The 26,571-nt window shown below is 36.2% G+C and overlaps 1 protein-coding gene across 3 annotated transcripts in view; it reads right to left on the reverse strand.

Annotated features, from left to right (window-relative positions):
• SMOC2 (SPARC related modular calcium binding 2) overlaps positions 1-26,571 on the reverse strand; it is a 139,209-nt gene that overhangs the window by 46,905 nt on the left and 65,733 nt on the right. For 2 of the 3 annotated variants that reach the window (XM_066315803.1, XM_066315802.1), the window contains exons 5-7: positions 26,315-26,362; positions 22,207-22,290; positions 21,365-21,439 (exon numbers count right to left, since the gene is read on the reverse strand). In XM_066315803.1, the coding sequence (XP_066171900.1) occupies positions 21,365-21,439; positions 22,207-22,290; positions 26,315-26,362 (207 nt within the window). The remainder of the gene's footprint in view (positions 1-21,364; positions 21,440-22,206; positions 22,291-26,314; positions 26,363-26,571) is intronic. The other variant, XM_066315804.1, reaches the window with a different exon arrangement.

The raw sequence follows: 26,571 nt of genomic DNA on the forward strand, positions 1-26,571 counted from the left end.
GGAATGTGCTTACACTGTTGCTATTTTACTTAGTTACTTCAATTTTACCTTGCCAGAAAAAAAAGAGATACTTTCCAAACACCTTAGTAAAAAAATATAGTTAAATGTGGCAAAAAAAATCCTTTCTGCATAGCCTACCATGTTAGCCAGTGCTATACCTTAGCTGGGATAATTTATTTTAGGTTAATAAACCTTTCTGCATTTCCTTCCCAAACTACGTTTTATTTTAGGGTTATAAGCATTACTGATTCAACATAGACATTTCAATCATATAAGGCAATGTACCTTTTTGCCCACTTTTACAGCAAGAGCCTTTGTACCGTCCACCCAATGGCCACCTCTGAATGACAAAGTAAAATTCTCGCTTATCACTAAAAGTGAGTTTAAAAAAAATGCTTTAGATGTAATGCATGCCGCACTTCCTACATCACACTGCAATTCCATTTCTTCTTCTTTCTTTATTCATTGCTAAATACATATTTCATATTCTGGTTTAAGATACTTTTATTGTCCATTACAAACAACCAGCTGAAATGCTGCATCTTCTGTCAATAAGAAACACACTTTATTTAATGACAAACTCAGAGAAGTTTCATGTTTTGTATAAAATCTTTGGTTGATTTTTCTTGCCAGTCCTCTCTAAGAAAACAGTCTGGATTTCAATAAATCAAGTTAACTTACAAGAATTTAAAGAAAATCAAAGTTAATTAAAAAAGTAAATTAAATAAGTTAGTTTTTAAGGAAAACACCTCAAGAGTAATAGAATGTAACACTGTAAATCCTTATTTGTTAAAGACTCCATTTATTCATCTGTGATGGGCTATCTAAAATGTTAATTAATATTTACTAGGGAATGTCCTAGAGAAGAATAGCAGTGACTTTTCTGGAAAAGTAATCCTGAATAATCTATTTAACTGTGCATTTTTCTGTTGCATATCTAAAATGCCGAGTGCTGTATTATGTATGTTAGGATAATCATCGTGTTAGACTTGTAACTTAGGCCCCTTATTTCAAAAAAATCAAGCAGTTTTTCTGCTGTGTCTTATCACAACTTCTCCCAAAGTGTGGAATTTCATGACTACAAATAATTTGAGTTGGGTTTTTTTGCATAAATGTAAGTAGCTAAACTTCAGTGTGTTCCACAGAAACAAGTTGTCAAATCTGCAGAAAATTACAGGCATCTGTATGGTACTTTAACATTTCCTATGCCACTATACTAACTTTTCCGTTCAATTTTGTTAACCACACAATGTGTATATAACAAACAGAATCCACTCCAAGAAATTCTGTTTTCAGTTGGTTTCTTCTCCCTCCTTTTTCTCATTATCATAATGGGCCATGAAAGGACAATTTAGACAGCCTGGTTTTCAGGGTAAATGGAGCTTTTATAAGGGCTTGAAGCTCAGTGTCCCCTATAGAAAGCAGGTAACAAGAAACCTGTGAACAAAAGTACTTCCAAAAGTGAAAAGCAACTTCTAGAGGAGGGCAGTGTAACATCACAGGTAGTCAATATTGCAGTTCTAGCCTGTTTCTGGGAGGATATACAGACAGAATATAATCGTGCCGAAATTTTAGTATACCTAAATTGTATGACAATTCCTGCTAATCAAAATAATATTCAAATCAGCTTTCTGTCCTAGTTAATTAGGACTAATTAAGTGCACTTCAATTACTGATTTACAGAAGCTTTGTGCTAGTTTATTTCAATACACTATGATTAGGATGGATAAATCATCATCCTATTGATGTCCATGAATTCCTCCAAGAAATTTCACATCTCATGAGAAAAATAATTTGATCCATTTCCTTAGGATGAACCCTCTTTGAACCAGTGAAGTTAATACACCCCAAGGAAACTGATCACAATATGGTTTTATATTTTAACTAGTTTTCATTTTATTCAAGTTTCATTGAATGGAGTTCTACTTACATTACACCAAATTGTATTTCCACATATCACCAAATTGTTCACTTTAGAAAGGAAAGTGGGAAGTGGGATAATTTCTATTCAAGCTATGCACTTCCTGAAGTGGAGTTGAAGTTACTGTATGGCAAAATGGTCCCCCACTACAGTAGTGGCTCCATCATTCCAACTCAGCAAACACACCCTTTCCCTACCTGTAGTTGACCAATTTCATCACCCAGAATCCATCAATTCTGTTCCTTCCTGCCATAAGCACAGCTTATACAAATGACAGAAATTCCACCAGATTATTTCATTCTAGTAAAGGAGAGATCTAATTCTGTGGCTTTCTATTTTTTCCAGGTTTCCAGCTTTTGCTGGACGATCTCTAGCATGACAGATTCCTTCTCTGAAGAGGTAGTCAAAGTGGTATAAGGCACTTTGAATGACAACTTCCTACCTTCTGTGTACAGCAAGTTGTTTCCTTGTTCCTCGTGGCCAAAGCATGGGCATCTCACACCAATCTTTTTTAAGAAGATTGTTTTTTTCCAAATAAGGACAGCTGTTCCTACAAGAATTTGTCTACCTGCCACCTCCTGACACTTTCAAATAACCTCGATTCTAACTGAAATCAAGTGCAGTAACAATGCTACAAAATAAAAATGCAAGGATTAATTTGCTCATGCTACTAGCTTCTTATAAAGGCTGTTCATTAACCTGGATCAAAAAAAGAGTATTTATGTGAGACAGACTTCCTTACTAAAAATCCATGGAAAAATACCTACTAAATTCAATGAACAATGCATTAGGTCTCAGCTGAATATATGCATATGCACGTATGTTTCCAGTTAAGCCTAATATTTGTTCATGGACCAAGTATTGATTGTAAGGAATAGGTAACATTAATAAACACTCAACCTTAGACCCAATATCTAGATGGCAACCAAAACCTAGGACTAAATTACATCATTAATACTCATCTGGCGCCACATGTTTTGATTTATGTTAGGTTCAGATGTGCATCAGCATGAGGGTTCTCAAAGCCTGGAGGAAGCTGGCAACTTTCCTGCCCATATTCTTTCGCATTTGTGAATTTTTTTTTTTTTTTTTTTTTTTTTTTTTTTTTTTTTTTTTTTTGTGGGAACCAGATATTGCAGGCCCCTTGTGTGCATTTTCAGAGATCTCTCAATGTCCAGCTGATCACTATTTTGCACTTTTGGAGCTTGGGTTGACGATTGTGGCTCAAAAAGCAAAAAAGCTTATTGCTTCAACACAGTCCTAATGATTAATTTATGTACTTTAGTCCATTGAACAAAGAAGGATAAATCACAGACAGATGCTCTCATTTATCTATGTGGTTCATATGCAAAAAAACTGCAATGCACAAGGAAAATCATCTGAAAATGCACTGAGCACACTTAAAAAAAAGATTCAAAATGCAGAGACCACTAGTCCCCCTTCAGCTTTACTTGAAAAGACTATAATCATAATCAATATAATCTACTGGTATACACCAAGATTTCCTTAACTTTTACCCTAGGTCTGAGTAGCGAAGTCAATATCAATATCAAATCAAGATTCTCAAAATATACAAATTCTGATTCTACTAACTGGCAAAAGTTGGGAGAGAGGCATAAAACAGAGGTCTGAAATATAATGGGATGTCCTGCTCTTTAATCAAAATCCAAACCCACTTTTCTGCTGGAATTCTTTTAAAAGTTTCTGGTTTAGAGAAATTTTTGCACATACCTCTACAATTCTTTATTTTCTTAAGATTTGAAATCCTCTAACCACTGAAAAGACTGCAACCACAGTCACTACCAAAGAAAAAGAACTGTTTTGTCTCAAAAAGCCTGCTATTTTAGATTATATTTGGTTGTTCCTTTGCTTGCTTGTTTATTTATTTTAGCCCAACATCTTGGTTAAACAGATGAGAAACATTATGCAAGTATTCAAATTTATCCTCTCACAGAATAATGACTAATTTAAATTAATCAGCTATTCCTTTGTGATTCTTTTTCTCTTCACTGCCATTGAACAGATTCAGGTATCAAACTAGCTACCTCTTTTAAATGAAATGTAATTCTCTATTTTGCCATTCTTACTCAGATTGAAAAAAAATAGTAGAGTGAGATCTGTTCTGACTTGAAAACTCACACGAAATCAGTCTTCATTTACAAACATGGCACAATCAGATTCTCAATGTTTAAATATTAACATTTACTTCCATAGTAGATAAATAAGGGAGAAATATAAAGTGAGTACACATTAGATTATAGAAAACTGAGTTATTTCAAAGATGCATTTTGCATTAGAGCTAAAATTTTTGTATTGAACTTCCCAGGTCAAATATTTTATTGTACCATTTGTAAAATGTGAGAGAGCAGTAAACCAAAAGCAGCATACTTTTGTTAAATCTTTAACAGCAGTGTGTGAAAGTGATAGCAAGTCTTTGCAAAGTGCCAGGCATGATCCAAGGACTACCTTCTACACCCTACCTTCTTCAATGGATCTTTAAAAAGAACCTTTACACAAATCAAAAATAATTTAAAGTAAAATGGTCAATGAAATGGCATCAGGCTTCACAAGGAGAGTGAAAAATCTGGTTTTCTGAGGAGATGAGATTTCTCATTCTGCTTTTGCTCAACTAATGGAAAGAGCATGGATTATCATCTCCAGGTGCTCTTGCTAGGCTTTGTTAACCTGACTTCCCTTACATGGGAGAAGATATGTGCAAATGACTGCCCCATCCCGCAAGGATACATCTGAGAGCAGTTATTTGCCAAATGGGATGTAATCTGGTTTTCCTACACAAGAGGAAATACTGGTACCTACTATTGTTACATATGGCTGCCTCATCCTGCCAGAGCAGAGCAGCTCCACTCTGTTAAAACTGCAAAACCAACCAAACAAAAAAGCCACCACCCAAAATTAGAGCAAATGAAATTCATTGACTTTTCCCATACACAGTGGCTGGCTGGCCAGCTCACTATAGCAATCTGAAGGCTCATTCTTTAAACAAAATTGCGCAAAGCTATCATTCTTGCTTTATGAGTATATTGACCAGCAAATGTGAGTCTCCTGCCAGTGGAAAAATCTCACATTTTTCGAGAGAGATTTGAAGTGAAAATAAAGCTGGTTCACTTTTTCCATAGAGCTGTGAAAATGAAACTCTTTGCCAGGTAAGCTGAGGGTACATATTTGTTTGAATAGCTCTACTAAAAATTAAAAAACAAAATAGGCAAACAGGGGTGCCTAAATTCATACTTTGGCACTTAAATAACCCAGCCAGCTTACATGAATGTTTATCCATCTAGCATTTCTCCTCCATGAAACAGAAGTTGTTTCTCTTCCCCATTTGGGAAACTGACATATTTAAACCAGTGCATGGATATGACTTTGGATACTTGACCTTAGGCACTCAAGTAATTTTCCTTTCAGAGATGTACAGTGGCATCTCTGGTTGCAGCCTGTGTCGTGTTGCTGCCACAGGGTCACACTGCAAACGCTGTTGGCACCATGAAGTGTTTTCAAGCCTTATTGCTTAACTCCTGTCTGAGGTGACTGCATTCCACCTACATTTAATTTTCTAAGTACCAACTCATTTCCAACCACCTTACAGACAGAACCCTGACTACTGTTGCAGAAGCCAGCAGGAGCCAGGAGGATTTTTGTCTGCTGTGATCTGAGATGCATGGTTTAAAAATGCGCAGATATGATCAAAAAAAGAAGACAATGTTATTTTGAATTTTAGTAGCTCCCCTTTACATGTGTCAGAGTACCTTACAAAATAGTCAATACTGCCTGCACCTTTGTCTAATTCACAGCAGACTGGATAGGCATTACAGAATGTTAAGAATTTGGCCTTCTGGCACTGAGCAGGAATACAGAAATTACCCAGGCTGCTGAAACAGAAATATTTAATTTTTTATTTACTGTTTCAGGCAGTTACTTTGACAGCCATAATGCAAAAGTTTATGCTACCATTGCCATCCCCTCTCAGATAAGTACTCTTAAAACCTACTTGGGTTAAATTATCACAAAATTAAGAAAATTGTAGTAATACTGAGAATATAATTACACCCTTAATAGCAAATCTATGACAGTTGAATCAAAAATTTGGCACTTTTCTGCTGTTTTTTTCCTTCCTCATCTTGTCAAAGAGAAGGCAAGAAGCAGGTGGAAAATGAGCATGCATATGCTTCTGTCTCTAATTACAAGGACTGTGTTGTGCAATGAAAAATCTTTTAACAGAGCAACAAACAAATTCTCTAAGGTGGTATCATCTGTCGATGATGCTGCTCCCAAAACTCTTGCCCTCAGTATGAGATTTGACAACATGAACATGAAGCCTGGTGAAAAGGTAACTGCACTGCTTTGACCCTGCATAAAGCCAAAGGCTCTTTCAAGGCTGTAAAGGTCTTTGCCCCCCAGCACACTATATCCAAAGCACACTATTTATATTGCACGTAGGATGTCAGTATTCATAAGAGGAGAGCTCCAGCATTCAGACAGAAGACTGTTTACTGATTTTGGCAAAGTTTTTTTTATGCAATAAAGAGGATGAGCCAAAGAAGAGTAAAAGCCAGTGAGAATATTCTAATACTAATTCTTTTGGCTCCAATGACTTTTAATGTAGTTTTATGTTGCTCTTTCTTTTCATTTTTTTTCTTTTGTCATATGGCCATGGTTAAACAGCTCAGCCTGTGATTTGATTTCAAGAGCAAAGACAAATCTTTGGCTTGGCTTTACCTTCAAACTTTGGAAAAAAACCAAGGGGAATCTGAATTAAAAATAAAAATTCCAATTCAACTCCACTTTCATCTCTGTTTTTAAAAATGAAATAGTTCTCTGCAGAGTAGATAATGCTAATGTGAGAGTGAAATCTGGCTATGCTTTTGAAGAACAGGAGACCTACAATCATATTGAAAATTCCAGGCTAAAATTTCTGCTCTTGTAAGCTGGAACCATTCCATTGCACACAGTAGGGATCAGCAGCAGAAAAGTCAGTCCCAAGAATATTCAGAACAATTTTAAAGGCTGCTTAGATAATGCATAGAAGAAAAGACTTTTGAACTAGTAAAATGAGAGTTTTAAAGTGTCTAAGGGTCTTTAATCCTTTACAACCTGTGATTACTTTATGTGCTCATAAGATCATTATTTTAAGCATTTAACATGCCACAAAAACAATCTGTGTAACTGGTACAGGCCTTGCAAAATCTACTGGGTGTGATAGTAAAGAGCAGGTTTCCCAAAGTACTATTTTTCAAGGTGTTACTTGGTACTTCCAGCCCTTTCAGACCTGTTCCCATCTTGTCACCCCACACAGACATGTACAACTACCTCAAGTCATATTTATTTTGAAGCTCTCTACAATTAAGGAAGAAAATCCCAAAGACTGGTTTTGGCAGTACTGTTCAAGTAAAACAGAGTATAAATATTTAACTTTTACAATGAGCATCACAGGAAAGAGCAATGTTAGCATTCAGTCACCTAATAAGGAAACGTTTTTATTATCACTTATGTGAAGACAGTTCTGTTATTGTTTCTACATATAATGCATTGTATGCTTTGTGTTTTTTTAATTTGAGAAAATTAAACATTGTTTAATGGCTTGACAATAATGCAAAAGGAAGCTCAGTGTATGATGCTCCCAGGAGGTTGTGAAGTTATTGCAATCAGAGCTGTTGCTAATTAAATCTGCCTATTGTTATGAAGCATTTGGGGCCAAACCAATCAACCGCTGGCATAATTAATGTAGTCCACAAGGGCCTTTAGTGGTACTTGTTTTCATCAATCATGAGGAGCAAACACAGACTAAAGAAGAGTGGAAAAGCCTGTGTATTTACAAACCTGCTTGCTTTGGGTCTCATTTGGGAATAACTACAGTACAGTCCCATGGCAAATACCCTTGAACACTAGTAATTTTGTCTCATACATGCAATCACATTTTCATAAAGATAACATGCAGGAGAAGACACAGGCTCTCCCTTGCATCAAAGGGGCAAGGCTATCCTCTTTCACTTGTGTTCTATGTACATATTTTGCAATGGCAGGTATACTTTGCAGAAGGAAAGGGTGGAATCTTTAAAGTTATCATTTAATTGCAAGGAAAAAGATGTAAACCCAACATCATGATTTACATGACTGAAACATTCAGATCAATGAACAAAACAAAAGACATGAAGTCTACGTGCAAAATTGAAAAAAAAAAAAAAAAGGGTGCTTTTTCATTTAGAGAAATACCACTATTTCAATTGGTCAATACAACACATTTTTCTTCACTTCCACCTGCTGTACTGCATAACTCTGTAAAGCTCTGTATTGCATTCTATAGTCCTGTACTAGATGCTATCTCAACCACCTCTCTGATGAAACTTTTCTTCTGCTTGCATTGATCTGTCCAGACTGTGAGAGCCCTGTCCAAAGCAGAGGCAGGGTTAGAGCCCTGGAGTTCCTGGCCAGCTGCCCTGAATGTAAGCAATGAAACCACGCTGTCTCCCTCCACCAGCTGACGTCAGATGTTTTCACATACAATACTTTGTAGGCTTCTTAAGTCTCCACAATGACATCCTGAGGAAGTGATACTGGCACAAAATATAGTCCAAGACTGAGCAATAGTCAGTCAGACCAACAGCATTAACATTATGACACTTGTATGAGTTGTATTTGAAAACCTCAAATGAACTTCCACAAAACAACTCACAGGTTTGACTAAGGTGATGTGTTTTTGCTTAGGAAGCATTCTAACTTAGGGTGAATTCTTATTAAGGAAGCATTCTTCCATAGAAAAGTACAAGCTTTTTTTCCACTAGCTTTAGAGTCAAACATCTAGCTGCTCCTACATTTTGGTATCCTTCACTCTCCTGAAGTACAGACTAACAGAGCTGGACAAGGTATCTTTGAAACAGTCTCTGACATCCTACACAGATAGGTGACGACATCTTTCCAAGTCTACACAGTCTAGGAATCTGGCTCTTTCTCCTATTCTTTGCAGTCACTGCTCAATTGGGTGCCCCTAAGAACTTCAAGCTTAGTTTTGGGGTCACTGTATTTTCAGAATACAGCCTACAAACTCTTAACAGGATCAACAGCTTTTATTCCTTGGCTATTCTCTCTTCATAAAGCCTCCAGTTTATGCCTCTGGCTGTCTTAGTTAAAAGGAGAAGATGAAAGAAAAGAAAGATGATGAATCAGTGTTACAAGAAATGTTCCACAGCATTTGAGATTGCATAATGATATCTCGGCAAAAACTGAGAAACAGACAGCGAAGATCAGCTACAAACAGGGGAGAAAGAAGACTGCAAAGAAAGGATTGGATACAGAATGGGGAATTCTCTGTATACAACCAACTTTGAGGATGAATAATAGAGACTATAATAACATTGCAGAAGACTCCAATAAAAGCAGCTATGAAATAAAAGATAAATTAAGCTTAAATATAGAATTCTGATTCACAAACTTTCTTAATCATATAGGAAATAAAAAACCTGAAGCAAGGCATTTTTCCTCTAGCCTTGCTGTGGACAGGGGTGCTCTGTCCACACAGAATCCACACAGGCTCACTTTGACAAGACTATTGAAAAGGTAAGTGCACCATGACACCCTTAGAACCATAGTTAGTTATATGACATATTTTTTGATATGTGAAGGTATTTATGAATATTCATATTTTCTGAATATAAATATGATTCAGAGTGCAAAACACATCATCTGGTGACAATTAAGTTGTACATAATGGTAATAAAGAGAAAATACTTTATTCAGCCTTTCAACTAGCAATACCAGTAGAGTAGAGGAGCTCTTATGCTGACAGCAATTCATTAAAGTCAAGAGGAATTTCAGCTATGCAACAGCAGCAGGATTGGGGTGGGCTGCCCTACTGTCACTGATTCAGTAGACTAATATACTACATACCAGTTACTTTAAGAAATGAGTGTGCACTATGTTTCCAAGAGAAGCGATAACACCATCATCAGTCCTGTACCACTAATGTCCACATTAAGAGAAAAATTAAAATAAAATAAAACGGACCCTCCAGGCCTGATTCCCCTCTCTTCTCATAAGCCTCCTAGTGGCATTATCCTTGTAGCTGCAGCAGAGTCACTCCTATTTACACTGCTCTGAGTAAAAGGAGGCTTCATGCCTGCTAAAACTAAATCATCTCCTCCTACAGTCATTTGCTATTATTATATTAGACTGTTTAGCTAAAGGAGTGAACTACAGGATGTGTGACTACATTACAAGTCACTGTTTTATACTAAAGATGTTGGTAGGGAAATGGGGAGAAGTGACCTTTCAAACCACTGACATTTATACTGATATTTTTGGCTTTGCTGCTTCTCCGTTGTGTCAATTCATAGGAACTTAAAAGCATGACCTAAAAATTATCTTAGATTGCTTTTAAAGTCTGATTAGAAGCTGCAAGAACAATAAAATTGTAAGTCCCTGCAATTAAGAGACTTACAAAGACAAAGAGGAGAGCAGTGAGATTAGCAATTTTCTCATTACCTTCTGGCAGTTTGAGATTATGACTTTAGATACATAACAGGAGTTTTAGGAAAGTCAGAGAGGAAGCAAGATCAGAAGTTACTTAAATTTCTCCTCCCCAAACCAGTTAGGCAAGTAAACAAACAGAAAGCACCCCTACCTCCTTGCCAGCCAGAATACCTGCCACATCGATGTTCTGAAAGAGTGGACATTGTGGACACCAGGACAGCGTGGTCATGAGCCTCTGGAACTAATCACACTTCTGACTCTGTTAAAAGGTCTCCATTGTATCAGAGTATGTGGATGAATTCACTAAGCAACAGGTAAACATAATCATCAGGATCAGTCTTTGTCAGTCTTGTCATCTTTCAGAATTTACTTTAACACAGAGGTGAAAATTTGGCCTAATGACTGAGGGAGGCACTCAGCCTTTCCTATGATTTGAACTTGAACAGATCTTGCAATTCTGAGCTATTTTTTTTCTTGCAAAAACTTTACCTCAAATTTTGGAGGCAACTGAAGAGTAAATTTGACTTCATACTCCTCTGCTTCCAGACCAAATATCAATGAGTTTGTTGCCCTGATCTAACTGAGTGTACCAGTCCCAGAAAAACTGCATCTAATCATTCATTCAAATAAAAGTTCTTTCATTTTGATAAGGTGTTTTTACTCACTGAAGAACAAAACTGATAAGTTTAAATATCACTAAGATGTGTCACTAAGATGTGGCACAAGGTAACTCACTGTTTAAGTGGCAAGAACATAAATTTTTCATCTCTTGTTATGACTGTAAAACAGTTGGTTGAAAAATTTTGACTGTCTGAAAACCAAGATTTGAATGAAAATATATTTTTCATCCAAAGTGTTTCTTTTTGATAAAACAAAAGAGAACAAAACAAAACCCCTCAACAAGCTGTTTGTGTTGAACTTCATAGTGAACCACACAATCCAAGATTCTTGAAGTATCTGAGTTTATAAAACAAGGAGACCATTATGATCTACATATACTGTTAGCCTAAGGACTCAGCCCTCAAAATGGGAAGAACTATTTAAAATTACAGCTCCAATAAGGCATTGCAAAGAACCATCAAGACTCTGAGTTTTGAGCCAAAACCATTCAGTTATTTGAAGATCTTTTCAGTTTATTGATTTTTTTTGTCTTGAATATGCACTTTTTAGATTAAAATAAATATATTTAAAAAAGAAGTTCCCTAGTAAGTCATGTGTTTTCCACAGAAGGCTGCATTTTCATGCAGTTTGGCATATTAAGCTTTGCTCTCTCTTTTCTCCTGTGCTTTTATCAAGACAATTTAAGATCTGAAATTTCTTTTTCAGCCTTAATTGTATTTAAACATACTTTTATTTGCGGATGATGCAGATACTTAGCCTGCTGTTTTTAAACTAAAATAGATATTAAAAATACCTTAATGAAAAACAGTGGCCTGCCTCTTGAACCACTGCTTCTTCTCCAGTAACACAGAAATCAAGTGCATTGAGGAAACAACACTTAATGTTATTCCTAGGCAATTATTCCTAGGCAGTCGTTCCTTGGCATTGCAGAGTGCAGGGAAAACACAGTGCCTAATCTTTATCTGGAGCAGTCTGATTTGAAATATGACAGAGCACGATGTATAGAGTACAGTGAAATGTAAAGCAAGCCAGTCATAACACAATAGTTGTGGTATAGATGAGAAGGTCCCAAAGTGGGTTTATGTGCTTCAGCAACATAATTCTACTACAAGAAGCTCCTTTGCTCCAATGACCCTTGGTGTGGCTTTGCATAGAAAGGAGGGTCTACACTGGAAACTAACTAAAAGAATCCAGTACATTGCATTAAGGACAAGGTGGGGTAAAGGATCCATGGATGACAACATCCACCTTGGACCTTAACAATCCATTAAGGCAGACACTGCTGTAAAGAGTCAGATTAATGCAATAGCTTCTTTATGGTCGTGTGGCTAATGCACATATTTGGGGGTGAAATCCACCTATCACACAGAAGTCAGTGCAGGAGTTGATTTCTCTTGCTTTTGTTCCAAATGGAAAACACATTAAATTACTGATGAGGCCTCAAAAAGTTCCTGCATCATATGGAAATTTTTTACAGAATTAAGGAAAAAACAATAATTTTTTTTGAAAATAATTAAGCAATGTATGATCTGTAACACAAGCTGTCAGTCTCTTCAACAATTTTTTTCAAATATATATGGCTTGGCAAATAAGAAATTTGGAATCCTTATGTGATAAATCATCCAATTAAAAGTCCCTCCAAATTTAAGTCACCGTGACTAGCCATAACCTGATCTACCAGGGAACATTATATGATACTCCCAAGGTCTGTATTTCCATTAAGAACAGTCAGAACATTTTAGTGCAGATCAAGCAGTAGGATTCCACCGTCCATATAAACAGTTTTCACTTCTTTTTCAAACAAAGCTTATTCAGTTACTGGAAGGGTAGATAGCTGGTTATTTGACTTATCCTGAGAGAAGAAAAAACTGCATCTCTGCATAGAACATGGACATTTCTTCCTATCAGGTCACTGGATGATGATGGAAGGCCTGGCAGCTCTTACTGTTTACCCTATTGGAAGACCTATCTTCCACATACCACCCAACAATCATAATACAGCCATAGTCAGAACCAGACTGTCTTGACTGAAAGTTTTATCTCTTTCCCAGAAAGATTATGTCATTAGATATGAACCAGTCTAATATGTTTCTGTGCATTAACATGATTTACATGATTTTTTTTATCTGTCACAAAAATATAGATCATTAACCTGACATTCCTCTTAGGATTTATGGACCTTATTGATGTTTTTATGATTGTGAAATCCGATGTCTGGCAAACCATAGAAAGCTGTAGATAGGTTGGGGAGTGCATGTCTGAAAACTAAAGGAGAACTTCAAGCAGGACTGTTTTGTCATTTACTTGCTGTAGAAAGTAATGTGATATAATTAAAAATGGACAGGAAAGATTACTATCTTTTGGCATCAAATTTTAACACATGCAGTAAAATAGAAATTATCAACCTCGCATAAAAGAGGTTTTTTTTTTTTTCTCCTCCCCACAGTGGGGGTCCAGTAAAGCCCTGGAACATCCTGAGGATAAAGAACATCAACTGGATGTAAAACAGAGCTCTTTTTTCAATGGTTTAGGATGGGAGGATCTTCCCCTGTAGTGGGAGGAAAAAGCTGGAAATGTCAGTGCTTGATCTTTTTTAAAGTTTTGAACTAATATGCAAAATTAAAATGAAGATAAATGAAAATCCTTGTGTAAAGGATTATCAAAGATAGGACAGTTCTTTAATAAGCATGATCCAGCAGCCTATGAATTAAGAATGAATCATAATATACAAGCAGTGTGGGGAGGTCTGGAAAGTTTAATCTTCTTGGATGACTCTGAAAGAACTGAAAGAAAACAGCAATTTTCCTTTACCAATTTAGGTCAGGCAAGGCAAAGCAAAGCAAGGAAAAGAAATAGGACCAGAGTATGAAGAGTGAGTTTGTTCACCGGTGAAGAACATGAAGGGGTTGAAGAGTACTGTTCCCTCTTTTGGAACAGGTAAATCAAAACCAGAATATCTTTAAAAATTGCTGCTGTAAAGTAAGACAAAGCTCTCTGTTAGGAACTAAGTCAACCATTTATTGATTGGCCCTAGTGGTGTGAACATTCAGTAGTTTTTAAGCCATGAGTTTTTCAGCTGCCAGAGGGTATCTTGCAAGCAATATTCACAAAGAATTCCACTCTAAAATTACTGTGGTTCTTGACAGAAAAACAACAACAAATGACGAAGAAGTAAAGAGAACTACCTCCTACACTTTAAAATATTTAAAAATATAACAGAAGTGCATATAACGAGTTGTGACAGTGCCTCACAGATCTCCCTCCCCAGCAGTTTCTTAACAATGCTAGGTTTAGACTAAAATACAAATCAGAAATTATAGTTCACTTCAAATAATTAAGTTCCCTCTTGAACTCTAAAGGGAACATTCAGTGAATCAGCTACAAGAGACAATTCAAAGAGTCTGAGAAGACCATAAGATTGTTGTTTCTAGAAGTTTTCAGTCTTCATCTGAGTGAGTATTTCTTACTCAAATTCCATGGAATGTTTTTTTCTTTAATGCCGTGCACTACTTTGCTGAGAGAACAGCCCAAACAAAAAATGTTCTACCAGCTCATGTTTTCCAGCACACATAGATTTTACAAGGCCTAAAAGCCAGACCTATGGCTAACATAAAATATTTTTACTTGATGTAGTTGTCATTAAATAATGCTAGTGCCTTTCCTCGTGTAGGGAACCTACCTACAAATTAGCCCAAGGTGCAAATTCACAGTAAAAATGTCTGGACTTGATCTTGCCTAAAATTTGGCAGAGACAGATTGCCCATCTGTTACAGACTGAGTTCCCATTGAGAGGATCCATGTGTTGACTTAATAGCCCATTGGGATGTCTGAAGACATTTAAAATCAGTACTTGTGCCTTCTACTTTCCTTTCGTGATTTGAATTGACATTCTTAGGGCTTAAACCAATTCCATTTCAGATAGTCTGGATTATGAAACCTCTGTGCCAGAACATTACAGATTTTCAATAGGCTGTTGTAATTTTTAGCTCCTGACAATGTCAGATGCTCTAGGCATGACATGGATATACTTCAACAACTTATGCTTTTGCCTTTTCCAGCTACAGCTATTGATTGCATTTACAACACAAGTTTGAGAGTGCAATTCCCACAGCTGAGTGTGGCTCATACCTCACTAATTGTTGGAAAGGAACACTGTCTTTAGGGCTGAAATGAGCTAGTAACAGGCAAAAAGCTCCAGTCCTTCTGTGTAATTCAGTGGCTTGCAATCAATGGACCACTTCTACGTAGGCTCTTTCCCTATACAAATCTACTTCATGCATCAATTTGAAGCTCATTTCTAAGTGTTCAGTATAGGCATAACATATTAAGAGCAAGCAGAAGTCACCCTCACCTGCCCCTCCTTTAATGCTAAATACAAGCAAATTTGAGAATGGAAGATTAGCCAGGGTTATACAGGCCAACACACGACTTCCTAGGAACCTGTGCTGAAAAAGACAGGCAACAAACTTTTAAAATACTTTCCTCCCCCTTTTGCCTATGTTCCTTCCTCACTTCGTTACGATATCCATTTTGATTTCCTTCTGTTATAACTGGTTTCATATCTCAAATTTTGATACTGTGAAATAAGCCTAATTAAAAATACTTCTAGAAAACTTCTAACTGTTTTGTAATAAATATGTAAGTGAAAACATGCAACTGGATCTTAATTTTTCTTTGCTAGCTCACACAACTTCAACTGCAGGTAATTTAACTTCAATGAACACTAAAAGCAAGATCTGGAAATGCAACAATTAATGAGAATAAACAAAAAGTCACTGAGCTGTTACTCAGCTTTCTGTCTCTAGGTTAATAATTTTCCTAAGCTTAGAAAGGATTGCTCTTAGAATTGATGTAATTGGGCAGACACACAAACTCTTACATTTATTTCCTTTGAAGGAAAATGGGGTTTTTTTGGTTTGCTTTTGTTTTTCCATGCAAGTTTTTTAACTTTAGGACTGACATTTGTCAGGATAGGCAAAACAGGAAGAATTTAGTCAGGTTGAGTTTGGAATGAACATGAGCATCCAAGTATGGGACAAGGTTTGTCTTTGTCCTTTCAGGAGGTGACTTTCAGGGAATGATCAGTGCACAAGGATACGGGAACAATTGCCTCTGAGAAACAAAACAAAGCAAGCTAACAAGACAGAAACCTCACTGACAACCAACATAGTTTCCATGTGAGAAAAATTTATGTACAAACGCTTTGAAGCAGTCAGATGACACGGCGATAAAAAAGGCATTCACCTCTTAGAATGTCACTCTGTCATATTAATCAGTCTCACTGGCACACTTTGCCAACAGATTCAGACATACAGACAGATAAATGCAAGAAGCTATTTTGTATAGATGCAGACACATAACTTCATTATTTTAGTCTATTAAGAAGATATTCTCAGCAGAAATTATACCAACTGTTTTCATTTGCATATGCAGACAGTCTATAATACATTACTGCATGTGCATGTCAGTGTTGTCCCAGATGGTGTTTTGAGAACAAAACTTCTGTTGGATAGAACTCTCTAGGACTAACTGATAAAATCTTGCAAAAGATTTTTTAAGTCCTGAAAATTATAGTCTGTAGCAAAAAGGCAGCAATAAAACACTACTCCATTGTGTCAGAAAATTAAATAAAAAGCTATGTGTCCCTTTCATGTGTGCACAGATGAAGTAAAATATGATGATGATGATTCTACATTACCAGAATACCCAGATAAAGTGGTTGAAATCTGGGCACTCTTGAAATCACTAAAATCATAAATTGAGGACAGACAAAATTAATTCTAATTTAGGGTTTTCATTCTGGAGGAAAAATGTCATAATCACATAAACCTGACCCTGCCTCAGAAGCCTTAATGGCAGTTCTGGGTTTTCTCTGGGTCAACTCTACTTTATGATGGATTGTGTATGGCTCATCCACTAGCACCTGCTTAAAGCATATAGCAGAAAACATGACACTGGCACAAACACTGCATCACAGATCTGTTTGGTTCAGATGAAATGTGAGCTATTAGGTCAACAAAGAAAGGCAACAATTTCTTTCTCACTTCTATTTTGGCCATACTGGTCATACTGGATTATTAACACAACAAACACTAGTTTTACAAGCCCTTTACAATGCTCATTAAATACACGATCAAGAAATGTATGATCAGTGAAGATAAAAATCATTAGCACTATGATACTATTACATCTTTATGGAAACAGATTATGAAAGTGTAATAATGAGAGAATAGAACGAAATAGGAAATAGGTGAAACTGTACTGTATTTTAGGCGCTAAAAAAATATTCAATTTTATATATATATATATATTTTTTTTTTTTAACACCTTGAATTACATTATCACCAGAATCTGTAAGGACATTAAGTACCTATGTAAGGATATTACAAGTTCTGGGTGACTTTTGCTTTCCTGTATTTGCAAAATTAATGAAATTTTACACTAAGTATGGTTTATTCTGTGGTGTACAAATTCTACTGAGAAATTACTGAGCACTTTAAGAACCTTTTTGAACGTTAAAAATATTATCAGTTAAACTTACCCTATTTATTTCTCAGGAAAATGCTCCCATAACAGACTATTTGAAAAAAAAACGGGTTCTCAAATTCAAGATAATAAAATGAATTTGAAGTTTCACTGGGCATTGTGAAAAGAATACTACAAATTCTTTGTTTATACTCAAACACAAAAAATGGTGTACAACCTCTGAAAAATGTCACACTGTGTTCCCAAGAATCCCACAGGGATATAAACTGCTGATAGAGCAGATGTAGCAAGGAGAACTTAAGAGATTTACGGTCCAGCCTGAGCTCTCTTCAGGGGCCCGTATTCTCCCTGTTAGGTGATGGGAAAGAATCTGCACTGTCTTCTCCATTCACATTAAATTTGCACTGAGCCCCAAAGTTACAGTAACTGGCAACTGCTAAAAACATAGACAACAATATCCAATTTCTTCAAGGCAAAAACCCCTATCCTTTACAAGATACTAAAACTCCATAAGAGTAGTACCTGGATTTCCAACTGACACTGGTGTGGGATTAAGTTCACCTAAAGCACAGACACCTTAATATCAGCTACAGATCTAAAGTAGTCCCCACGCCAGGTGATCTCCAGTCACCCAGTCAGTTCATAATGCTGAGGGCTGTACCACGAGCTGGTGGCTCTCCAGGCTTCACTGGCTGCATTGATTACAGCTCCACCAGCTACAACAGGAATTTAGACACTGAGTTCAGACAGACAGCAGTGTCAAAAAATGTTTTGATGTCTTAATCAGAAGCCAGGTAGTCCTTTGTTCAATGTTTTCTGCTTATTTTACATAGCTGTTGGTAAAATTCTTACTTCTGTCAATCTGATATGGCAAATCCACAACATTTTCTGTGAAATGGAGAAATACATGAGGAGTGTGGGGGCAGTCATAAAACATTTGCAAAGACACTGTGACATATGTATAAAATATCTGAGCAAAAACTATTTTAACAATGAGATGAATACTCAATTCTAAGCATGGAAAGGAAAAGTTTTTTGAAAATCATCTTCCATGTACAAAAAGAGCTAAAATGGAGATATTTCTACTCAAATCAGCCACTCTAAACAGAATTACTGTAACATGATCCAGTGTTGATGGCATTTTTGCCAGAAGTAAAATTTTGTTCTCAAAAACAAATAGGGTAAATATCAGTCCACAAATGCCTTAAGTGAACTGCAAAAGCCTATTTCTCTGAGCCAACAAATAGAGTAGACACTAGAAGGCATTGTAGAACATGGATATATAATCCACTAATTTCATGCCTTGCTTCTGTGAGTCTTGCAAATGCCATTACTCCATGCTAAATTATTTTAAACTCATTCAGTCAAATGAATGCACTGGAGAACTAATATAAACTAGAATTTCCTGAGCCATTGTTTCCTGTCTTCCAAAACCTGAAATAGCTCATGCTGATTTTACTGGATAATTGTAACTGACAGGTCATTTGCAGAATAGTAAAAGCAAACCACTTAACGAGGGGTAAAACAAATTTAATGTATTAATTTTTGACTTTAGCTCACAAAAACTTCTTCCTAAGGAGATTGATTTCTCAGCTCAAGACAAGTTTGTAGATGATATGTTGATCATGATATATTAGAACATATATTCAGGCAAAAACAAGCAAGAAGAAAGCAGCACAGACTAAAATAATAAGTTTTAAAGTAAGATATTTGTATCTTGCCTGAAATTTTTAGTTTTGTCCTTTTTTTAAGTATGTTCTATAGGCAGGGCTAGATACAGTGTTTTTTTGTTTGTTGTACCTCAAAAATTTCTTTGTCAGCACTAGGATTACCAGAGAAAAACAAAGGAAAATTTATCCCATTATGAATATATTTGGCTTCGTGTTTTATTTAACAAACACAGTTCCTATGCAGAGATAAATTTTCCTCAAGCAAATACTTTTCAATAAGCTTTCTGATGTTTGTATGACCAAGTCTGAATCAGACTTTACTAAGCTAACTGAGTGAAGAAGACATCTATATTTACCCTTTATATTCAAGCCTGGAAAGCGGAAAGATGGCAAGTTTACAATCCACTGGATTCAGTGGCAAGATCTTTCCTGTTCTGTACACATAACTGTCCAGAGTTGATTCTCTGTGGATGTTCCCAAAAGCCTTGGCACAAATCTGAGAGGTAATAAGGGAAAAATCTAACCTTTTTTTTTTTTTTCCAATATTTCAAAAACCTTCCTACAACAATCAGCGAGGACACTGTTTTTGGCACTTGGATTCACCTTGATTGATTATGTCAATCCAGCACAGCAGATACAGCTACGAATTAAAGCAAGGTTTGCTACACAGTACATCCTGAAGTAATTCTGCTAGCCTGGGTATGGCACCACAGTCCTGTTGTTAGCAAATCTAACACCATCATGCTTTTGATGATGGGCTAGCAAGCACAACACAGGTAAACCATGCTTCTGATTCCTTGTCTCTTGTAAATATGTCTTTAGATGGACTGGAGGTTACTAGTTCCCAGAAATAACCCCACCTTTTTATTTTGTCTCTGTGTGTGTGTGTACGTGTGTGTGTGTGTGTTGAAGCTCTGGCTTCCATCAGTTACACTGCAAACTCAAGAAGTCTCTAGCACTGTAAAAATTAAACAAACACTCCTAACAGTGACAGATTTCTATACGCATGTTTTATGCTACAGAAATCCTAGAGGAATCCTGTTCTTGCCCACACTGACAAAAGAAATGACAAATTAAATCTCCAGCATGAAAAGTGTTTGCTTCAAACTCATCTACACTGTTTAAGGGCCTTCCCTTAAGTGCTTGCTGGAAAATCAAGAAGAGAAAAAAAAATTAATAATTACTGCACTGATGTTAAAAATCGGTTGTATAAAGGAATCTTTAAGCCTTTTAGCATCTTTCTTTCTTATGATGCTTGTTTGTCTTTTATAAATAAATGTTTTTGGACCTCAATTCAATATACTTAAAATATTTAAGCACAGTATTTAATGTAATGCATAGCCTCAATTTCTACTGGATTTGAAGCATGGTTTGGGGTGATTTACTGAATCATAGCCTACATCATTTATGTTTCCTTTCAAACTATACATTTTTCCACAGAAATAAAAAACCAGGAAGATTCTCTGAAGTTTATCCCACTGAAAGGAAGGAGCAATGAGAAAGGAATCAAAATTTATCATCCACCAAAGCACTGAATTTATCTGAGTACTACAAAGACTTCAGTCTTAGGACATTCACCTGACATTCTTAGTCCAGTTTTAAAAAGCTCAATTCTAAACAGTGATGAAAATAAGTAAAGCCAGAATTCCACAATTATTTTTAAAATGCAACATAATTAATTCACACCAAACCAGTGATCAGTTTGTAAATAGTAGATGACTGATGTAGTAAAAAGCAGTCTTTCTGAATCTTGCTCACTGAAAAGTGGCTCCAGATGGGAGTTTTCTTCTTTTCAGTTTTGTATACTAAGATTTACCCTCAAAAAGATGTAACCAATACTGTTGTTTTTACAAGCATCTTCATCCTACGTATCACTCAAAAATAAACAGATAAAAAAGAATAAGGTAATTAAAAAGAAGGTAAAAAAAAAGTCTGACTCACTAACAGATGCAAATAAGTGTGAGCCAGACACTTTAGTGGACTAATTCCATTTTAGCCGAGCAAAGCAGGGCCAAATGTACTTCTTTATAAAAGGAATATATGATGCATGAGCTTAGTAAATCATCACCATGCAACTCATTATGGCACCATCATACAACAAGAGTGGAAGCATGATGGTTATTAAAATGGTTCATGCATATCTTCACAGGAGCTTTGCAAAGTAAGGACAACCTCAGTTTCTTACCTGAGCTTTTATTGGTTTTGTTCTGTCTACTTTTTACTTGCTCAGTCCATAAAGTAGGATAACGAGAAGCTATATCTAGGGAAATAAAAAAAATTTACTTTATAAATGTTAACATTTTTAAAAGTTATTAGTAACTATATAGTACATAGCAAATTTTAAAGAAGCATGGATCTTAAAAAAAAAGCCACCCTGGTTTATATTCGGGCAGTTAAGACTATTATTCATGCAAAGGTATGAATAGTCCCTTCCTTATCCTATTTGTACAGAAGATTGAAATAAATACTTTTAGATGAAAAATTATGTTTAATTAAAATAAAAATGTCCTAGTCTGGACCCAAAATATATAATGGGTCCAGATCAAATTCTGCCAGATTAGCGGTGAGGGATAAGGCAGCCGCAGCATAGGAATATCATACCTTATTTAATGGCAATTAATTTCTCCAGAGACAAACAAGCCTCACAAAACATCAGCCTTAACAGTGATATCACTAGTCATTATGTTGAGGACTGAATTTACACTTTGACTTGCTTATTTGAACATAAGAGTTTTGATCTGTGCTTTGGCTCAAGTTTAAAACTTGTATCTGCCCTGAGTAGCAACAGTTAAAATTTCTGATGCTGGTCTCCCCACGTAAAGTCTCATCTCAAAACTATCATACAAAATTCACTGCCTGTAAGACTCTACTGTGTTCATTGTCTTTGTTGTTCCTGAAAAAAGAACAGATGTTTGCAATTTCTTGTAACCTCCCCAGCAGTTGTAGATACTCCTAAGATGGCATTTTATGTTGTGGAATGTAGTCCATAACTGCATAGTTTCATACTACACTGTTAAATATGCTCACCTTCTTCATCACCTTGAGGCTGAGTCTCCAGCGCGGGAGCTGAGGCATCATCTGAATTCAGAATGGAAAAGATTTGCAAGGAGACTACAATTATGAGAGTAAGCTAAATAAGTGTACATACATGATTGAAAATAATGATTTGCACATAGCCCCGGCCAGTAAACAATAATTTAAAATTAACCATTCTTTACAGGCACTACACAGCACAGATATATTACATATTCAGACTTATGTTTTATAAATGGATGGGGTTTGAGGTTATGGATGATGAATTCATTGCAAGTTCTTTGGTGATGCATGATCAAGTTGCTCTCTGGAATGTAATTCTTCATTTCTAATGCTGCACACTGATACCTATAGATTATAAATGAAAAATCAGCATTTCTAATGAAATAATTAAACAAATGTATAGAAGTGAGACCTGTGAAAGCAAAAAACAGTCCGGAGAGAACGAGTGGCTGCAGACACCTTAAAATCAAATGGATTTTTAAGCACAGCAGGATCTATTTAAGAATCAAGTTGATTTTAATAAATAAAATTCACAGATTATGTAACCAGAATATTGTTTGCACAACTCCTCTGGTCAGCATTCTCCATCCGCCCACTACCAACCATTACTGCAAGAAAAGAGCAGGAAAAATTACAGAAATGAAAAGACGTGAGTCATTTCAGGTTCGGTAAAACACAGTGGACCTAGTGCTGGAAAAGAAAAATTAAACATAAAAGCCTATTTAAATAAGCTTTTGTTAAACGGAGTGGTACCAAAGACCCATCTTTATTATGTTTTTGTTATTTAAAACTATTGCAGATGTGGGGTAAATATGACTCAGGAGGCCATGCTAGTACATATTTTCCAGTCATATTTTCCAGGGGCATGGAGCTAACTCCAAGACCAAGGTGTACTCCAGTAAACAGCATCTTCCGTGCAAAGGTTTTATTACTATTTCTTGCAGTTTCACAATTGGATCTTGGACCAAAATAGTTTCCAGATTGTTTTCTTGGCATCTTCATGGATGGAAGACAGAACCAAAGGTAACTGAGAAGCTGCTTCTGGCATGTAGCCTTACCTGAGTAACAAGGGAACAGCAGCTTTTAGGCTAACACTCTATCTCTCCTTTTCTTCTTGCTACAGCAATGCAGAAGAGTCTCATGCTCTCTTTGCTATCACCATCACTTTTTTAAAAAAGTATTTCTTTAAAAAAATTAATTTTTCTTTAAATCATGCAGAGGATTTGGGGTCACTCTGACCTTTGGCTCCAAAGGTCACAGTCTAGGTCAAACCAAATACAGGTACCAAGTAGATACTGACAGCAGGTAAAATCAAATTTCTTGCCATGGAATAGTGACCTTTATGCTTTTCACAAAACTAAAGCAGCAGCAACAGGAGCTTATTTTCAATACGAAATCATCTAACCAAGGCATAAAGAGATTTAAGAGTGGTCATTCTTCATGTCCATGCAATGGCAGGATTCTTCGCTCCAATGCTATGAAGGACTCTCACTCCTCATCAGTTTTGCTGGCACATCTATGGTGTCCTCTGGGTGGTGGAATAAGACCATTGATTAATTTTAGAGAGGCACTCAAGTATCCTAGTGTACTGAAAATCAAGACATATATTCAGATCATCAATCAAGACGTGATTCAGGAAAGCAAGTATTCCAGATGATAGCTTATGGAAGGCAGATATTACCCAGAGCCAAGCCAGAAATTTGGTCTGCATTCAAATGACACATTTCTAGTCATTTTTGGTACACAATTTCAGTTTGTGACACATTTAATCTTATGCAATTACCTGAAATTCAGCATAATGTTGCCACTCAGTGAAAATCAGCCCAATCAAAATTAGCCTCCTGAACACTGTTAAGCAGCATTTAAAACAGTTTTGGTGGTGTTGTAATATGACATATGTTAAAGGATTGGTATGAATTAGATATCTCACAGATTAATTGCACAATTCTTCCTGGCTGCCACATGCATACCAATCCATATATTTAAACATAATCCTGTTTAAATTCTGTTTGCTCTGTTTTCAGAGTTACCAAGAACACAGTCCTGCAGTCAGCTAAGAATCAGAGAAAAAAGAATGTGATCCTAACTCTGACACCTGTGCTTTTCAGAGTATAAATATTTTCCTTGGATAGAGGAGAGAACTGTGGAGCCAGAGAACATACTTAAGGGAATATATTTTAAACTTCATTTCTGTTCAGTTCAATGTTTAAATTTACAAACATGCAAACAGAGCTCCTGACCTCCAATATCTGCAGCTGGAAATTCTCTTTCAGTCTTGGAATACCCAGAGAAAGCAAGGTGCACAACTACAACAGATATGGCTCAACAGATCCATATCTATGGGACATCTTGGAAGGGGAGACTGTCTCAGGTTAAATCTATGCTGTCTCTTGAGGAGAGTCCTCAAGATCACACCTTGAAGGTCTGAAGCACATCCTCTGGAGCACTGAGAGCACTGTGAACCAGCAGAAGCCTGCTGGGCTACAATATGGGCACACACCTCTGGTTAGTCCACAGGATGATGTGAAGGAAAGAGGAGCAGAGACTGCTATGGTTATTGCAAAAATTACTACAGTACTGTCGGAAGCTGAGCTACAAAATATGTTTTACTGCACTGACTTGAAGCATAGCTCCTTAACTCAGGTTAAGTTAAGGAGATACATCTGCATGATCCTGGTCCCTACTCTGTGAGGGTCCCTAAAGAATTTGGGATGTCTCTGACAACATTACTTTATTTAAAGCATAAGGCAGTGACTGTCTGGAAGAAGAGTGAGGAGAGGAAGACAAGAGCATTTGAGAAGAAGCAAGGACCACCAGGGAACCAGGTCAGAAGTTTCTCATGCTGCAGGCTTGTGCTGGAGAACAAAAACCAGGCATGAGTAAAATGCAATCATGTCACTTGAGACACAAATATATGTGGTAAGAAGAGAGATTTGATAAACTGTGTTCATTTCCTTGTTCTATGACTGTTCATTCAGAGTTCAGGAGTTCAGCCACCACAGCCACAAACAAGAAGAAAGGATTCCAGTTAAGTTTTATACACGGGATAGTTCATTCAGTTCAAAGCTGAAAATGAAAGTCCAGACTTGAAGAAAATTGGCAACCCAAGGTAAGTAGAACTGACAATTTATCTGGAAATACATGATGGAACAATATTTCAGCACTTTGTAATTATTAGCCTTAAGGAAGTACTGTTTCTCTTAGTCTAACAGAACTATAGTTTATTTAAATGTTAAGTTTATCATGATACTGCAAAAGCTCCTGTAAAAACAAGTCAATTATATTTACCACACACCAAACAGATAGGCATTAATATTAGAACAAAATGAGTACCTTCAAAATTAATTTCTGCAGTGTAACTGACAGATATATTCGGTATATTGTTTTCAGCTGAATCCAAAATTCTTTCAAGTGTTTGGAGAGTGTAAACTTTAATTCTGTTTAGACCATAGACATCTCATTCATTTAAATTTACGAGCTATGTCATATTCACATCAGATTTTGTCCTGCCAAAAAGATATATGATATATATATCATGACCTGTATCAAACAACAATCTTCTGGCCATAAATCTGGACATCAGATGAATTAATTACAATTTAAAAGCAAAGCGCTGGGGCCAAGATTTCCCAAGATGGGACTGAAGCACTGATTGCTATGGAAATAAAGTGAAAACTCCAGTTCCCAAGATTTTGGGACTCCAGAATGCTATCTTTATCGAAGAGAGAGAATAATCTGTCCTCCAGAAAAGACATTGAGTATGGGAAAATATTTCTGAGTACAGATTTGGGAACGAAAGTTGTCTTCTAAACAGCATTGAATTGCAAAGTCTACAGGACTGACACTAGAAAAATACCGTGTCTATGCATATGTATACACATCTAAATACATGCATAAATATATATGTATCTATAAATATAAGTTTACTAAATATTTACAATGCAAACATAAAATTAATGTCATTATGCATGTGTATACATTACACATGCAGCTATAATGCATTACAAATTTATATTGATAATTTAAATATATGGAAAACCACACTAGTATCTCCCACAGGTATTTTAGCTTCTGTGTAAAGGCCAGCTAAGATATTTACCTGTTTTGCCTGCACCTTCTCTTTGCGGCAGCTTCTCAGTCACTGAACCTGCAATTGGAAAAAGGAATTAACCAGAAAAATATTATATTCACTTCTAATGTGCTTTTTAAGAAAAAACCATTTGGCTTGAATTATTTCTTTTTGTATATCACAGCAACAAACATCAGCAAATACTTCCTTTGCAAACCAAAGGTTTTAGCTTTGCCTGACCTCTGCATTTGTGCACAATCCATATATTGCCAGACTGCACTTCTTCC

Source organism: Sylvia atricapilla, chromosome 3 (assembly GCF_009819655.1).
Source record: "Sylvia atricapilla isolate bSylAtr1 chromosome 3, bSylAtr1.pri, whole genome shotgun sequence".
In the NCBI taxonomy this organism is placed as follows: Eukaryota; Metazoa; Chordata; class Aves; order Passeriformes; family Sylviidae; genus Sylvia; species Sylvia atricapilla.